The sequence below is a fragment of the Poeciliopsis prolifica genome, unplaced genomic scaffold, assembly GCF_027474105.1.
Source record: "Poeciliopsis prolifica strain line A6 unplaced genomic scaffold, Auburn_PproV2 SCAFFOLD018, whole genome shotgun sequence".
In the NCBI taxonomy this organism is placed as follows: domain Eukaryota; kingdom Metazoa; phylum Chordata; class Actinopteri; order Cyprinodontiformes; family Poeciliidae; genus Poeciliopsis; species Poeciliopsis prolifica.
The window spans coordinates 6,360,094-6,378,527 of NW_026562393.1; the positions used below are offsets into that span (position 1 = coordinate 6,360,094).

At 37.1% G+C, this 18,434-nt stretch overlaps 1 protein-coding gene across 2 annotated transcripts in view; it reads left to right on the forward strand.

Annotated features, from left to right (window-relative positions):
• Window positions 1–18,434, forward strand: part of dock1 (dedicator of cytokinesis 1) — a 200,497-nt gene that overhangs the window by 153,637 nt on the left and 28,426 nt on the right. For both annotated transcript variants that reach the window (XM_055042817.1, XM_055042818.1), the window contains exons 32-43: window positions 1,233–1,291; window positions 1,743–1,891; window positions 3,462–3,547; window positions 3,850–4,006; window positions 4,445–4,485; window positions 4,693–4,783; window positions 7,920–8,039; window positions 8,813–8,902; window positions 9,361–9,465; window positions 14,921–15,062; window positions 15,666–15,747; window positions 17,825–17,909. In XM_055042817.1, the coding sequence (XP_054898792.1) occupies window positions 1,233–1,291; window positions 1,743–1,891; window positions 3,462–3,547; window positions 3,850–4,006; window positions 4,445–4,485; window positions 4,693–4,783; window positions 7,920–8,039; window positions 8,813–8,902; window positions 9,361–9,465; window positions 14,921–15,062; window positions 15,666–15,747; window positions 17,825–17,909 (1,207 nt within the window). The remainder of the gene's footprint in view (window positions 1–1,232; window positions 1,292–1,742; window positions 1,892–3,461; window positions 3,548–3,849; window positions 4,007–4,444; window positions 4,486–4,692; window positions 4,784–7,919; window positions 8,040–8,812; window positions 8,903–9,360; window positions 9,466–14,920; window positions 15,063–15,665; window positions 15,748–17,824; window positions 17,910–18,434) is intronic.

Genomic DNA, 18,434 nt, shown 5'->3' on the forward strand with positions numbered 1-18,434 from the left:
CCAACAGGCTTTCTTTCTTTCAAAGCAACAGTACTTTCAGTTTCCTGTCAGAGATCTTGAGTGAGACTGAAAATCTTGGGTAACACTTGACTGAAGAGGTTTTGAATAAGACTGTCATGACACTGTCATAAACATGACATAACACCTGTCATGAACATGAGTAATTCTTCATGAATATTTATGACTGTTGTCATAAAGTGTAATTTAGTAAATCATGACATTGTTAATACAAAGTTGACATTATTCAAAATGTCTTCATTATGCCAACTCCCATTGTTACAAAACTTTGACATTCGTAAGTGTCGTGGATTTATTCACAAAAATCATGCAGTATTTTTGTCGTTATGTCTTGGTTTACTTTTTTAATGTTCCAATGCAAAACGTCTCAATCTGGCGTTATCCGTTTTCACTGAACTGGCGTCACTTTACACCTATTCCCTCTTTCCAGTCTTGTTAGACTCTCCTTTGTTCACCATTTGTCCTCTCCATGACCTGGGACAGTGTTCGAAGATGGGAGACAGGCACCAAGCTGTCCATGGAGATCGGTTCATGACCTAAGCATGACAGAGCCGATCAGCTTAAAAGGGCTCAATTTAATAAAGCCAGACAGAAAAGGCGGATGGGAGTGATCCTTCTATATTTCTCTGGAAATCTTTTACATGAGACCTCATGTCACAAACAACCTAAAAAAAACTGTTAAGGACTGCACGAACAAACTCTGCTCCTCGTCTGTTGTTTTTCTGGGTCCTTAATTACATAAGCAGAGTAGAGGGAAGATTGTGACTGACAGCCAGTTGACTGAAAGCAAGTGTGTCTATGTCATGAACTTGCTCAAGTAGAAATATCTCATCATTTCGTGTTTGTCTAACGGATAAGATCTTGGGGAAACAAAAGGAGTTATCTTACCATCATCCAGGCACATTGAATCCATTTCATTACTAATCTCATTCCATGAATCTCATTTGTTTTCCCATGTTTGTTCGGTTGTCCAGAGGAAACCAAACAAAAACACGTTGATACATTAAATATTGTTGTGTAAATGTTGTATTTAGGTTCTGTGAGACAGGAGAGATGTTATGAATGCTAGAAATTGTTATTATTTGACAAAATGAATATATATATATATATATATATATATATATATATATATAATATATATATATATATATATATATATTATATATATATATATATATATGTTTTTTTTTTTTTTTGTCATGTTTTTGTTTCAGGTACCAAGACATGAGGCGACAGATCGGCTTTGAAATCAGGGACATGTGGTACAATCTAGGTAAATTTATCGCATTTACTTTGCTACTTTGGTCACACCTCTGCTGATCACAATTAGCGCTTCCACAATCTTCTGTCAGATAATATCTTATCCAGAAGGCAAAGATCTTTTGTGAAATATATACAGTCAGGTGTTAATTAGCTCTATAATGTGATGAAAAACTCACTGTTGATGTCGGGTCTAAATGTTCCTGTAGTTAAGGGAGGCGGTGTTGAATCCAGTTTATTGTGCCTAACACCAGCTGATCCTTTAATTTGAAAAGATTAGACTGGATAATCCTCTAGAGGTTTTTTTGATGATTTTAAAGGTTATTTACAACTTACATTTTCTAAAAAAGGGAAACTGTTTCATTTTTTGCAGTTAACCTGAGATGATACAGTACACATCAAAATTATATTATACAAATTATGTCTCATATTCCTTTTTCTCTTCCACTTGTTTTATCTTTAAGGCCCCCACAAGATAAAGTTCATCCCTGAGATGGTGGGTCCAGTTCTGGAGATGACCCTTGTTCCCGAGATTGAGCTGCGAAAGGCCACCATCCCCATCTTCTTTGACATGATGCAGTGCGAGTTTCACTTCACATGCGGCTTCCAACGGGTGCGTATTCTGAAATATTAAATTTATACAGTAAACTAGATGAAAGGGTGTTGTTTGGAATGAAAGATCAGATACAAAAGGGGAGAGGCGCACATAGTGCTTGATATGATTGTGAGTTTCATAGCCCAATGCCGATTTGTAATTCTGCAAATCTCATTTTGTTGTCACAATTATCAGCAGCCACAGTGAGTGGAACTTAATATTACGCCTTTCTGCAGTGGAAATTAAACCTTTCTGCGTGAGTAAATCCACTTGGTTCCAGTTGTTGTCATAAAATATGTTTCAGCCCTCTGAGAGGCCGAACATGCACAGTGTCAGTGAGTCTATAGGCACTCGTGAACATCCAATTAATTTATGGCTTCAAACGGTGTTTTTGCTCGGTGTGGACTGAATATACAACAAACAACTTCAATTAAAAAAACGAAAATTGCATGCACAAGTTTAATTTGCAGAAACTCAGTTATTCACTTAAATATATACACACTCCATAATATATTGATAAAGCTAAAGGAAAACGAGACTTTTGACAGTCCCAGGAGGGAGGTTTTGACCTCTTAATTTAACTGATTTCAACTGAACAATGCCCTAACATTTGGATTGCTTAGTTGTACAAAATATTAATTTCAGTGCAGCTTTCTTGGGAACATCTGGAGTGTCTATATTTTTGAGCCTGCATTGCTATGATCAAGTCTTTGTGGAGGAGAGAAAAGACACAAATAATTTTTAACTTCTGTTCCCAGATCTTGTTTTTAAAAAACATTGAAGCTGCATGCAGTCCACCTTGAAAAACAAATGGTTCCATAAAGACCTTAAAAGCGCAAACCTATTATAAGAATTATTCCCATTGTAAATATCTTACTTTCCATTTAAAACTGTACCGAATTGCTGTGCACAATTGAATTTCTGTAAAGACGGCAAGAGTTTAACCAACAATCCTCTGAGATTCTTTTGTCCATTTCTTTGTTTTGCTGAGATTGGACTAAAGTTTGCTGTTTTAGCTAATGTGCCACTCCGATTGGTGCTCATTGGACTTGAACCCTAATCTCTCATTGTTTCCTTCTTTGTCTCAGCGTCCTTTAGGCTCAGAGACAGTACCATTTCCTTTTTACTGACTTTCTGTCTTTTTTTTACTCAGCTGGGAATCCTCCACTGAAACAGATAGCTGAGTGTATGTCATTCCTTGCTTGTCTGCATTCTCCTCTGTTTTTGTACCTGATCAAGAACATCAAGAAGTTAGTAAAAATGTTTTATCTTTAAGCAATAAAATCTAGTTTTGATACAAATACTGGAGAAATGGAGTCAATACATCACTGTCAGCAGCTTCAGCAACAACCAAGCAGAAGGAAAAAAAACGATGTGTCTCACGATTCAGCCTTGTTCTGTCCTCTAATGAATTTTTAGCCATTAATGATCAGATCACAGCCCACTGCAGTGATGAACGGGCCGGTTAAGAAAGAATTCGTAACCTTCCTCAGCTCAGACTGAAAGTAGTTGAGGATGAAGGGGTTTGTTAATGAATTGGGAAAAATTAACGGCAGTGATTATTTGTGTCTGCTCTGTCTAATTGCAGTTTGAGAACGAGATCATCACCAAGCTGGATCACGAGGTGGAAGGGGGCCGAGGAGACGAGCAGTACAAAGTTCTCTTTCAGAAAATGTAAGTGCTGATTATTGGGCAGGATTATGGCTGAGCCTCTCACAAGTTGGATTGCTCTAATTGGAACATCGCACTCCTCAAAATAACCACCATTTGCTGATAATCACACGACTTCCCGGCTCAGCTTTTCTCTTCTGACTCCTGATTTCTGCACAGAGTGATCCTCATTCTGCCTTGTTCGGCAAAAATTCTTTTTCCAAGATATTAGGGGCTAAAATAATTTACAATTTTAACGATTCACAGTTAAAGAAATTTTGTTCAGTTATGTTCTTCTCTTTTCCTTCTTACTTGCCTGCCACCAGTTTGTTGGAGCATTGCAGGAAGCACAAATACCTGGCCAGGACAGGAGAAAACTTTGTTACTCTGGTGGTGCGACTCCTGGAAAGGCTGCTGGACTACAGGACCATCATGCATGATGAGAACAAGGAAAACCGCATGAGCTGCACCGTCAATGTGCTCGTAAGATCCACAAAACACATGCATGGCCCTCCAGTAAAGGATTGCTGAGACCTTTTATAACTTCCATCATTAACACATAACCTTGTGAACAATGATTAGATGCAATCACTGTAAAGAGACTTATTAGCTTTAAAAGTTTACTTTGTAGCAAAACAAAGTAATGTTCCATAGGATTTATACTCTGACTTCATATCGATGTACTCATACTGTCAGCACAGTTCAGGCATTGCTATACTTAAATAAATAATATAATTATAACGTTCATATTGTCAAAACTGTTTCAAATATATTTGAAACAGTAAAATAAAACAATAAAATATATATTATTTATTTCAAGGATAGATTTAATAAATTTAAGTTATGATGTGCAGATATTTGAACTCCTTCAGAACTTGATCTAATGTCTGCATCTGTTTTTTGTTTGTGTTTTTTTTCTAGAACTTTTATAAGGAGATAGACAGAGAGGAGATGTATATCAGGTAAGATCCAAATCTAGTGTTGTCTTTCATAGTTGTTTCAATTCAGAGTTACAACAACAATTTTTTAATGTTTATTCTTATTATGTTTTCATTTTGCTTGTTGAGTATATTTTAGATCGGAAAAGTTGTCAGATCTTATAAGTATTATGATTCAGTCTCCTGTCTTTGCTGGTATGCAAGCACTAAGTCTTTTCTGCATCTTGCCAGGTACCTGTATAAGCTGTGCGACCTCCACAGAGAGTGCGACAACTACACAGAAGCTGCCTACACCCTGCTGCTACACGCAAAACTGCTCAAGGTACACAAACCACACTGAAGACTGAACATGGGAGCAAAATATTTACGCTGCTCAGCTGTTGCTCGTTGAGTTGCTTTTAACCTCAGGCAAGATACTAATATAATTCTCTGAATTAGATTATGCACAGATTTGAAACGGCTCAGATGATTTTAATTGAACCACGGGATGAGATGGCTGCTGAGGAGGCAGAGGAGAGGCTTTCTCACCAGGGTGAAATCTGGTCTTTCATCCCAGATAGAATAGGAAGTAAAATAAACCGCTCCCCTGCAGAGCTTCAGTTCAAGATTCTAAATGCAGCTGCAATAGTTAATCTAGATGATTGAAATCAGCAAAGTTTTTCTTGATGAGTAGGTCAAAAAATGAAACATCAGAGAATATTTCTCTGCTTCCCAAATTCATCATTGCCTTTTTTTTTCCCTGTAAACACATCATGGCATAATATTCTTTCAGGCACTTTTCATTTAGATCCATTCATGGATTATTGTCGTCTTAATCTGGGATTGGGCTGCGGCCCAGTCTTCCATTTGCCCAGTCACTTGAGCCAACTCTTCCCAGGGATTCTCAAGGCGTTCTCAAACCTGCCAAGAAATACATTCACTCCAGCATGTTCTGAGTTTCCTTACGGTGGGACATGCCCAGAATACCTCAACAGGAGGTTGTTTAACCAGATGCCCAAGCCCCCTTAACTGGCTCCTCTTGATGAAGAGAAGCAGTGGCTCTTTTCTGAGTCCCTTTGGTTGACCGAGCTTCTCACCTTATTGCGAAAGAAGAACTCTTTTCAGCCGCATTTGTTTGCAATTTCTTTCCGTTGGTCACTACCCAATGCTCATAACCCTAGATGAGGGTGGAAACTTAGATTGACTGGTAAATCATGACTTTTGCTATTCGTCTAATATTTCTTTTCATCACAAAAAGATTGCATTGCTCAAGATGCCGCACTATCAACCTTTTTTTTCTTCATCCTTCCCAAGACAATTGAACTCCTCCACTTGGAACATGACTTCATCTCCTGGAGAAAGCAGTCTACCCTTATCCAATTCAAGACAAAAGTTTCAGATTTATAAATGCTTATTTTCATCCGGGTGCTTCACGTTTGGCTTTGAAATTCTCCAGTAAAAGCTGGAGATCACTGTCTGTCAGGTTTGCATCATCTGCAAAAGGTACAGACATGATCTTGAGGTCATCAAAAACGATCGCCTCAACATCTTGACAGCAGCCATAAAGGTTATGAACAGAATTGGTGTCATAGAGCAACCTTGGCAGAGTCCAATTCTTACCGGAAAGAATCTGAGGCTCGACTATCTAAGAGTTTATTAACAATCAGATAAAAATTACACAGTTGAGAATTTATAGGTCAAAACTCTGAGAAAACCGTGTGTAAAAGCCAGATTTCTTTAACTCTTATTAGTTCTGATGTTGCATATTTGTTACAAGCATGACTTTTTTTTCCTAATATAGTTAAAAAAAAACACCACGTCACCAAAACAAACGTATATTTTTTTCAATCTGCAGAGTCTATTCCCAGCTGGGAAAAAGTATGGAGTAAGTTTAGGAGGGAGTCCTTTCATCCAAAATTGTATTATCTTACTTCTCAGCTGAATTTGCATAACTATCCTGCTGTTTGGGCCTTTGTAGTGGTTCTGTCAGGAGGGAGCAGGTTGTCACTGAATCCCATTTTTATCACTGTCAGGCTGGCGGGAGTTGATTTTATTACTTTAGATCTGCAGATCTTTTAGCACCTGAGTCTTCTTGATTATGGCAGGAAGGCATTTCTACTGCTGTGCTTTAGAGGCTGAACATGTGTCTGGATATTATTTTTCAGCTTAATATTTCTTGAAATACCACACAGACTTATGGTGGGCCTTGCAAAGTAAACGTCAGTGTATTTTATGGGGTTTTTGTGTAATATACCAACACAAGGCAGCTGTAGAGTGGAAGAAAAAATATATATATATATATATATACATATATATATATATATATATATATATTTTTTTTTTTTTTGAAAGTAACTCTTGAAATGTGGCAAAATGTCGGCTTACATTTGAATTTATTTCCAAAATATATAAATTTGAAAATAATATTAAGGAAGTTAAAATACAGCACCTCCCCATTATTGGAGAATAAATTGGAACCTCCATGACTGCTTCACTAAATTATTAGCACTTTGCTGGCTTTCCAATAATGTCTGCTTTTTAACTGTGTCGATGCAGGTTCACTTGCCATCAATGCATAAATGTGAAGGTCCTTTTTACAATGTGAATGCTGCATTCAAGCTGTGAAGAAATCAATTGGCTGAGTCCCTCTTTTTATACCACAGCAACAGTGTGCGAAGACACATTTTTCCACCAATGTGGTCATCAAACCCTTCATGTTCTTCACAGAATAAAATCCTGCTGGTTGGTGGTAAACACGTCCTGACAAATATATAGGGTTGTAAATTTTCTCACATTTCTAAGCAGCTTCCATCTGTCAGAAATCACATTATCCTTTATGCTGCTTTAAAAAAAAGAAGAAGCACATAATCATGGTTATCCTGGTGTTGTTTTATCTCTTTGACACTGCCTACAGCATCAAACCCTGCCCTGTTGTATAATCAATTGCTCCACCACTCTATTGTATACAGAGTTAATATGCAAACAAGTTGAAGGGAGGCTTCTTTGCTTACTTAGTACATTCTACTCCAGCAGGCCAGTCCACTAGAGCCAAATTTCTGACTAATATAAATATTGAAACTGTGTGTCAAACACAAATGACATTTGTTTATTGAGCTTCCTTTAAATTCACTACATAGTGAAAAAAAAGTAGAACATGTATAAATAAAACAAGCCCTAATAAAACAAACCAACATCCATCAGAACTTGTGTAACTGCAAATTTGACTTACACAATGGCTGCAGGACCATTTTACACTGATTGTCTTTCTGAATTGTTCAATAGGTATCGATGCATGTATCACTGCCCACATCTTAACTCTTCATTTTGCTCTGTGCAAGACTGTGTTCAAGGGAATTACACATCAATATCCCTCATTTGCATTGGCTATAACTCATTGATTGATTTCTTGTCACCCGTTTGACTTTTATCCTGCATTGTTTTGCACAACATTAACCCCAGTGCTCATTTGTTCGCTGCAGTGGTCAGACGAGCAATGCGCGGCCCACCTGACCCAGAGGGAAGGTTACCAGGCCACAACTCAAGGACAGCTTAAGGACCAGCTCTATCAGGAGATTATTAATTACTTTGATAAGGGCAAGGTAAGAGGCGCTCTGGAAACCCTGACAATGGCGCATGGATTGACAATAATCCATTTCTTGTGGATGGATGAAGAGGCATATTAGACTACACAACTATTACTTTTTATAGCATAACCTTTTCTAAAAGCCGTTCCCTCGCTTCATGTCCTTTTTCCCTTTTACCTTAATACCACATCAGCGCTGTGCTTTAATGCCATCGGAGCCACTTGAGAGTTGGAAAATGTTCCCTTTTGTAGGAACTTTTGTTTTCTACAAGAAGAATCGGAGGAGAAATATACGGATCTCCTTGGAAATGAAGTTCTAAGACTTTGAATGTAATGTCAGAATTAAGATTGTTCTCAGTAACTTGTCAAACTTTGGTTAGGAAGCAACTAGATTAATGAAATTTGGAAACAAACCATTTAAATAACTGTTGATATTATGAGGAATTTAGTTGGCAATCTTTAGGAATTCTCAGCAGTTTCACAGGATCTTTATTATTTAAAGAGTACATTCAGATACAATTATTTTATTAATATAAACTACATTAACCATAATCATCGCTTATATAATGTAAAATATCAACTTATCATGTTGAATAGAAGATGGCATCGAAGTTTTTCTGTCTACCAAAGCGATTAAATAATAATGTCCTGACTATCTTGTATTATACACTATGACCTGCGTGAGACTAGCAGTGAATTCAAGGTACTCTGCTACCAGGACGTTAGCTCTCTATCCTTGCTTTAATCTTTTAAATTAATTCATGTTTTGACTGTCTGTGTCCTTTCTAGATGTGGGAGGAGGCAATTGTGTTGAGCAAAGAACTAGCTGAACAGTATGAGAATGAAATGTTTGACTTTGAGCAGCTTAGTGCATCCTTGGTAAGTAGGATTAATGTGTTGCTTAACTGTATTTCCACTTTGTACACTGTCACTCCTCTGCTGCACTTAAAGATGGAATGAAAAGCATAAGGACAGAACCTGCAGGACAATTATGAGGGAAATTAATGCAATTAGTAAGTGGGGAGATTGACTACTTATGTACTTGGAAAGAGTGGGAGGAAGACTGTGTCTAAAAAACAAATTTAAACAAAGAAATTTCATCATGATGGCTAATGTAGTCAGTAGTAGGCAGGATTCAGATTTTGCAGCATGTCTGCTTTCAAGAGAAATATAAGCAAGCAGAAGCATCTTATATTCAAGCATATTTATTTAAGAATTAAAGAAAGACAGAGGTGATAAAAAAAACCCATCAAATTTCTCTCTGGAATGGCTTTAAAATGCTTTATTAAGCATTTTAATGTATGTTAAAATGCTTATGTTGTTAAACTTCTCCACAGCGGAAGCAAGCTCAGTTCTATGAGAATATAGTGAAGGTCATTCGGCCCAAACCGGACTACTTTGCTGTGGGCTACTACGGAATGGGGTTCCCTTCCTTTCTGCGGGTGAGTATTTGCATCGACAGACACTTCTTCTTGATCTTGGCTACAAGATGCGCTTCAATGGGTGGGCTTAAGAATGTATACCCCTCTTTTATTAAATAGATAAATATAAATTTGTATTATAAAGCATCTGAGCTGCTTGTCCTCCTTGCTGAGGAGTTGTCAACAGTGGCTTTCGCTAAATATGTTGCTGGGTATAGCGCCGAACAAATGTTAAGTGCTTTAGAGTTAGCAATCAACTTTTAGTTAACGTGCCTAAATATTTTAAGGCAGCTCTTCAATTCCTTAGCCAAGTCCAACCAAATTCTGAGTGAAATTTTATCATCACAGTTTTGAGGGAGAAGTAAATACCTTTCTGTCTTTGGATAAAAGCATTAAAGGACGGTACACATTAAAAATTGGCCACAATAAAATTGCTTCTACAGGCTGGTTGCACCCTTAAAATGTCCAAATGTCTGGATGTAATTTGAACAGCAGATGGTCTTAAAAATGCTGGCACCAAACAGAGAGCTATGCCAGCTTCCTAAAATGTGACTGATTATGAATGTTGAAGTGTTGGTCAATGCAATAGATCCGACCTCCTTCATTCATTTACACAAGATAAGTGTCCTCTCAACCTGAGATGTTGTGTACTAAATATCCTGACTGGACACAGGCCAATCAAATCAGAGCTTCTCACAAATTAAGAAGCCGTTTGATATTCATCATCTGTGGAGTCGCTGTGTGCATGTCAGACCTCATTACCATTTAATGAAAGATGTATTCCTGTTCTCTCAAAGCTCTTTGTTTAAAATAAAATTAATTGCATCTTTTTTTATTTGTTTTTGCATCACTGTGTGAGAGAGGGTTTAATCTTAAGCCAGAGCTCTTTGTTTGTCAGAGGGAGAAGCAGCTGCAGTGCTGACAAAGGCAGATTTGTTTGCCTTTAATGTATTCTTGGAAGAGCTCTTGTGTTTTTTTGTTTTTTTAGCCTGTCATTTGGCGCGTCACCCAAGGTGCTGTTTTCTTGTTTAGAAAGATTTCAGTCGCTTATCACTCAAGCAGCACACTAAATGGCTCTCACAGTGATGATCCCGATCATGCCCTTTTCATTCTATTATGAACAACAGACCTCTGAGCTGGAACTTTTGCTTTGCTGCCGATCACCATATGGACCTCCTAACCCTTTTTATCTGCTGGGGCACAAACTCCATTACAGACAGGGCAAGCCATGTTGGCCTAATCTAACTGGCTCTTTAAACAGCCTTTTGGGTTGGACGAGACTTCTTTATTCTTTTTGTATTGGACTGACCTTACCCAAATAACAAGGGCAACATGAATACCAGACTTGCTTTCCCAGAGGGAGCATGTGTGAACTGTTTGTTGGCTTATCTATCTTGCCATTTCCTGGGCATTACGAGACAAAACATGTTTTTTCTGTGCCTTACATAATTAGTCATACCTTGCAAAACCACTTTTCACTAAAACTGAGCACTTTCGGGGTTATGTTTTGTATTGCTCTGTGCTTTGAGAGACTGAAATTTTTACCTTCTTTACAGAAATGCTCAATCTCCATCAGATTGAATTGAGAGCCTCTGTAAAGAACGGTTTTCAAGTCTTACTACAGATACTCGGATTTTGGTCTGGACTTTGATTGTGTGATTACAAAACTTGAAATAACATTGATTTAAATTATTCAGCTATGGTTGTATTGTTTTCTTATTGAAACATGAACCTCTACCGCACAAAATGTCAAAGTATTGTTCCATGTCCATTTTCATTTTTTTTTATAAAAGAAAACCATGTATAAAATGTTCCCACTACACTTACTATATGCATTTAGAATGCATCTGGTTTTCTGCTTTAATTGTGGTCAAATGTAAAAAGCTCAAAGGTAATGCATGATTTACATTGCTGGGCATAAGTACCGTACTTATCCTAACAGGTGAAACAGTTATCTTAGTATTTCTTGCATTGCTGTTGGTAAGCAGCTTTAAATGTTGTATCTTTTGCACAGTATTTTAAAAATTATCCAGAAAGACTTTCCTGAAAGTACACAAAAAAGTATTCAGTTGAGATTTGATAATTATAGTAATTACAGTTTTGAGGCTGTCTCCTTTCCCTCTTTGTTTAATTTTGTCCTGTAGCATCATTCTGACCCTGGGGAAAAAATCTGATTTCTGGGGGGAAAAAAAAAAAAAAGAGTCAATTTTCTTTTGAAGATATTTTGTTTCCAAGCCTCCCTACAAAATTGATTTCATGCAAGAGTACATAATTTAGCTTCTTATGATCTATAGCATGTTATTTAGTAAGACACTTGGGTATTTATTAATGACAAACTGTTTTAGACTTAATAATTTGCACTGATGCATTGCATGCGATTGTACCATTGATCTTCTGGTATCCCTGAGGAGACAGCTTATTCTGTAACATGGTGTGCAGTTCCTCTAACTGGGTTAAGTTAAAGAACCCAAACCAGTATTTCTCCATTTTGAGCAAAATATGTGTTCTTTAAAAGAACCATTTGTTTCGTCTTTTGAATCAACATAAGAGATGTTTGCTTTCTGGAAATTGCTAGAATGTGACTTTAAGTATTTTCTAGGTCTGAATTAGTGAGAGAGGAGAAAATAGCTAACCAAGCAATCCTTTCATCTGTTAACCAGTCTAACCTTTATCCATCTCACTGTTCATTTATCCATCCATTTGTCCATCCATCCTCTACAGAAAGAAATTATATGCAATAAATTCATTTTGAACCTCTGTTTTTATATTAATGCTGGATCTAAGTTGAATATAAATCTTTATTCTCATTGTACCAGCTTATAATGTGCACTAGTACAACAAAATTGGTCTATTGATCAACCTAAGCTGCAAATAGATTAAATGGTAAATGGACTGAAATTATGAAGCCCTTCATCCTACTGCCCACTTCACTCCCTGGCCACATTCACTGAATCACACATCCTCATACATAATACACAGATCAGTCGGCACCTTTGGATTAAGTGCCCTTCCCAGGGCACTGCAACATGTTACAAAGGTCAGTTTAGTTTTTGCTCGGTTGAACCATAGTGACCCACAAAGTAAGAAAATAAGACTTATTTAATGAGTCTGCAAGATTAACAAATACTGGCATTAAAACTGTGTCCACATTCAAAACGAGGTTAAAAAATTATAGACCTTGTTTTGTAGGCCTGTTCATCAGTGTCTAAGTTAAAACTGTAAAATAAATCAAAGTCTCCATGTTCTTGTGGTTGATGTGTATATAACAACAAATTGTCACGAACTGACAAAAAGCTGAGAGAAAGGCCAATTTTAGCATTTTTTTATTTGCATTATTTGCATTTCCAAAATCCTGAGTCCTTAAGAAAAATTAAGATTGTTTTCTACATGAATTGGAGTCTGTTTGGGTATTAAAGATTTAGATGAATTAGTGAACAAACTACAGCAGAGGCTGATGGGAAGGATGACTGTTGAACCCAATCCTCTTCTGTCAATTTGTCAATCACAGCACATTTTGTAAATGGCCCAGAGCAAATATCACGCCTACAATACATCTAATTAATCGGGGAATTGAGATGTGTGCCAAACATAGGAGTAAAGCTCTCTTTGTGTGCACTTATGTGCAGTAATAAGCTAACATTGATGGAGGCAAATATTGCATTTGTCATATCCAAAGTGCAATCCTTTAGCTCATTTACTCAAAACCATGATTAAATTTAAACATTTCCCCAAATTTTTATTAAAATTTAAAAGAATATATTAGTAACAAAACAATCTTAACACAAAACAAACATGGGTAGTGGTCTTTTTTTAGAAGGGGACATGGCTTACCACCCAGGGAGCCGTTCCGTCAAAGGGTTGCACAAACACTCAAAAAAAATAAATCTGTTCTCTGTTGGGTAGTAAACTCCTTCCAAGTCCAAATCCAAAGGGATATTTGACGCTTTCTTTAAAGAAATTTGGACCACAGTTGACCATTTCTACTCCCAAATATAAACAGTTAAATTGGCAAGTTCTGGTCTGGAATGATCTACACTGAAGTAACACTCCTTAAAATTTATTTCATCTGCCAATTTCCATCAACTGTTTTTCTTTGATTTAGATGTGGACTTTGACTTGGTTATCCTATTACATTAATTTTCACTGACCTAAACCATTTTTTGTACTTCTGGCTAAACCTAAACCATTTTTTGTACTTCTGGCTAAATGTTTAGGGTAGTTCTTCTGCTCTATTTACCCTAAGTGGAGTACAGAACACACTTGTATGGTATAATGTTAAGGTTTTATTTGTGCAAATTTTAAAACATGAATTGCAGCATTTCATAACATTTCACAGATAAAGGGATGTGAATGCTTTTGCACAGCATTAGATTTGATCAGATACTGTCACATCCTTCAGCTAATGAGCAAAAAAAAAAAAACAATTAAATGTCACATTGCACAGGAAAACATATGGTGTTTTGTGTAGCCAGCTGCAGACATACAAGCTGTGTTTATATTTTATAGCTTAATATTTGTATGAAACTAATAGATGAAGTAAATTATGTTATTTTTGTTTCAAACAGATGCGCTGATACTTTTTTCTTTCAAGCGAAAGGAGATGAGGGCCTTTTAACAGCTGTTCTGATTTAGCACCCACGAAAGTACTTTACCCTTTTTATTGCTTTTACAAATCAGTCATGGTGAACATAAATGTTTTGCCAAAAAAAAAGTTTAAAAAAAAGCCTTATATATCTGAACATCCCCAGAACATCAGTTAAATTCATCATCAAGAAATGAATGCAATACGGCCCATATTAAAATCCACCTAGATCAGACTGTCCTTTAAAACTAAGTGACAATGCAAAAAGGAGACTGGTGAGAGAGGACACCGAGTCTGGAGGACTATGCTGAAGGAGTTACGGGTTTCAGCAACTGAGATGGGAGAGACTCTGCAGACACTAGAGTTCTTCACAAATCAAAGCGTTCGGTGAGAGTAGCAATGAGAAAGCCTCTGTTGAAGAAAACATATATTTAGGTTTGACTAGAGTTTGCCAAAAGGCACATCTCCATTTCTTTTGATCATGTTTCATTTTTAAAGCAATAGAAAGGGTGAAACATTCAAGAGGGCGAATGCTTTTTATAGCCACTGAATTCCTGACAGTGTTAGAATCATTAGATTTTTTTCAAGGAAGGAAAACATATCTCATTTTATGTGTGTATAATGTACAGTTCATATTGATGCATTTAACTTTACTATGGTAACAGACCAAGCTCACTTGCAGAACCATGGCAAGTGGTGATGTTATTTTAATTTCTGTTTTGACTTTTATTCTCAGATGAATTTTTAACCACCAGATCTTGTAAATTCTCTTTGCTGTCCCTGCCCTGTCATTTTTATATTCATAAAGTGGGTATTGTGTGCGCACTTGTGTGCAAATCAACCTGTTTTCTGATGGATAGTCAAGGTCTCACTGGTTTCCTCCTTTTTCTTCAGAACAAAATGTTCATGTACCGTGGGAAGGAGTACGAGCGCAGAGAGGATTTTGAAGCACGGCTGCTCACGCAGTTTCCCAACGCAGAAAAGATGAAGACCACCACGCCACCCAGCGAGGACACAAAAAGCTCCCCTGGACAATGTATCCTCAGCATGATTTCCCAATGTCTTACTGAACAACAGATAGGCAGCAGAAGGTCTTAGAGATCTCTGCCTTAGTTTATTCTGCCTTAGTTTACTCAAATAAAATTAAAGTTGCACAGAAAAACCTGATAAATCTAAAGCTTGGATCATGAACAAATAACCCTGAACCTTTTAGACCACATTAGAGACAGAATGTTTTAGTTTTTAGGTTAGTAAGGTAAACAGAATAATATTCACATATGTGGCTTCATAAAAAAAATAAGGGACAAGTAATTACAAAATTAAGCATCACCTAAACATAATTTTACTTGTAAATATTTGATCATGTAAATGCCCTTAACAAACATATTTACAAAGTACACAATAATCTTCCTGTACTTATGAAAAACTTAAGTAAAATGTAGAAAATACAGATTTTCTGAGTTGACTTTCTGCCTCTGCCTGCTGGGCCTTTACTATCTAGTAAGCACTTCTTGACTCCTTTCAAGCACATGAGAATAACATGGGAAATCTGGGAATGGAAAAGTAAAGAACTTGGTCATAATGAAGCAATATTAGTTGAGCATTATTACTGGTTTCCTTAATTTTTTTTCCTGCTCAGACATTCAGTGTTTCAAAGTGAAGCCCATTCTCAACCTTCCAGCTAAGTTTCAAAACAAGCCAGTGTCTGAACAAATTGTCAGGTAAGCTGGGCACTGCAAACTTCTTCACAGTAACAGAGCGTGTAAGTCAAAGTCACACATCGTTTTCTTCAATCTGCCGTCACCCAGTTTACTTTCCCCAGCCGCTCCAACAGTTCATAGAGCCTGTGATGGCATGCTCGCAGTGAATTGGGTTTGCTTTGTGCTGTGCGCACAGAATGCGCCGGTATGAAGGTGATTAAATCTTGATTTAAATGTGGGTCTGTGTTGAACAAACACTGGTTGACCTTCTTGTTGTTCTAGAGGCTATTAACTTTCACCAGCCATCTGCCATTAGTCACTGTGCCAAGTACAACATTGTTTCTCTGCCATCGTTAATAGCATTGTGTCAAGCACCGGGGCCACAGCAAACAAGGGGGCCCCCGTGCAATCCCCCTCGTTCGTGTGCCAGCCGGGCGCTTCTGTGCTCAGCTGTGCAAATTCACTTTGATATACCACCCAACGCTTCAGTGGACATGATTAAAAGAAGGCGTTTACTTGGAAAAACCTTTAGGCAAATTTACCTGGGCACTGATCTTATCATCGCCCTGCAGCAGTGGGCTTTCAGCAGCCAGTTGGCTTGTTTGCGCTCTCTGTCTGATTGGAACATGTGACTCTGTTAATGGCCTAGATTAGACAGTCGTGTTTAGACACAGACAGAGAAATGTTCCACACCGACTGCCCATTCGCTTTTTTGATGCCAATTTGGCCTCTACATCTCTGGCTCTCCCTGTTCTTTTACCACTTGCCTCTCTGTGCCTTCTCTCTGTTTCCTCTCATTTATTTTCTCATTCAGTAAAGAGATTAACGGTGCATAGCAATGAGACCGAGCTGTTTGAACTGAAGGGTCAAAGCCGCAGGCAGAGCGCAGTCCGTTTTTGACCTTGCTGTGCCGGACCAAGCTACTCCATCATCTTTAGCCAGTCTGCCAGCTAATGACCTGTAAATGTCATAATTTGGGTCACAAACTGATTTAAATCTGCCACATTAATCTGTTTCATTAGATCAGAAGCCATTTTTGTTAATGCTGGTGTTTCTTTTCTAATCCATGAATGTTGGGATTTAAATTGGTGCTCTTTATAAGAATTAACTTTGTTAAAAGATATTTCATAAATTTTCTATGGAACATCCTTCTTGTTTTACTTAAAATGGCTTTATAGTATCAGCAAATCTATCTGTTTTTGTTATAACCAACATGTAAAGTAATTACAGGTAAATATCAATAAATTATAGTATTTATTTATAGTATTTAAAAATTATTTTGGTAATAATTTTAGTAATTAAATAAAAAAATGAAACATGGCATGATATTATTGCAAATTTGGGTCGTGTCAGAAAGGTGACTGGACTATCGACTGCAAAAGTGTTAAGGAAGCCCTAAAAGTACCTGTATACCTATTTTTAATTCTGCACTTTTTTCTTCCACTCAACTTACTATTCATATCTTTACATTAAGCCCTTTGCAAAAAAATGTGGGCTTTAATTTTCCATCCATATTATTTGAACGAAAAGAAAAAAGAATTTGAGGTATATAGATTCCATAAATTTATGTAGTAATTTTTTTTTGACTGAAGTAAACGTACCTTCAAATAATGCTCTAACTTATTCAGATTTACCTGTTTACGGATATGAAACACAAGTTCTGTGTTCATTTCCGCAAGGGAGGAAGATCCAGTCAGCTTTTCCAACCTCTGCTGTGGAATCCTGTTTTTCTTCTTTTTGTTTTCTTTTGGGGTTTTTCAGACTGAAAAGTCTATTAACCTGATCAGGCAAAGTTCATCCCTGCTTGTTGCAAGCCTCTGTTGCATGGGCTGCAGCTTATCTACATGTTGACAAGCCAGGCTGGCTTTATAGCCTCCCAGTGATGTTTGTGAGGCATTTATGTCCTATGTTGGTAAGGCGAGTCCCTTCTGATGGAGGTAAATCAAGTTTGCTAATGCCATACTGTCTGGCAGGCCTAGCTTAGAGCAGGTTTGTACTGTGTTTGACCTGAAGCAAAGCAATCAACCTGTACCAATCAAGCTATAGATTGCCAGTAACGGTTTTAATTTACTCAGGCTCAGATTTTCTCTCTCTCCAGCTTCTACACAGTAAATGAAGTCCATAAATTCCAGTATTCCAGGCCGGTGAGGAAAGGAGAAAAGGACCCCGACAATGAATTTGCGGTACTTTTTAGCTTTTCTTTAATTAACCTGCATTTGTTCTGTTTGTTGATTAACAAATAAGATTGGTGCCAGGTATAGCAAAACCACTTTGAAGGTTTTATTTTTTGGATGGTTGTGATTAAAGCATGAGCAGTCAGAATTTGATTACTGGTTGCCAATTTCTCTCCAAGAGCATTTTCATATCTTTTAGAGTGGCCATTATATTGTAAGCTGTCACTATTTTGTATGTACTCTAAAGTAATTATAGCCTTCAGTTTCTTAAAGTGGTAATTAAAACAATTTTGATTGCTATTATTACCTGAAATCTGAGATTTCCACAAGCCATTTCCAAATCCTCTGTGCTTTGGGAAGACAGATATTTACTGTTCAAATGAAAATTGGACATTTGACTTTTCAACCAGCTTATTACATGTCAGGCTAGTCAAGCTGAAAAACAGCAATTTGCAGTCATCAGCAGGTTTATTTTTATTTTTCTTTCTAATTGTCATACTTAAGTGAATCAAGATACACATGCATGATGCATAT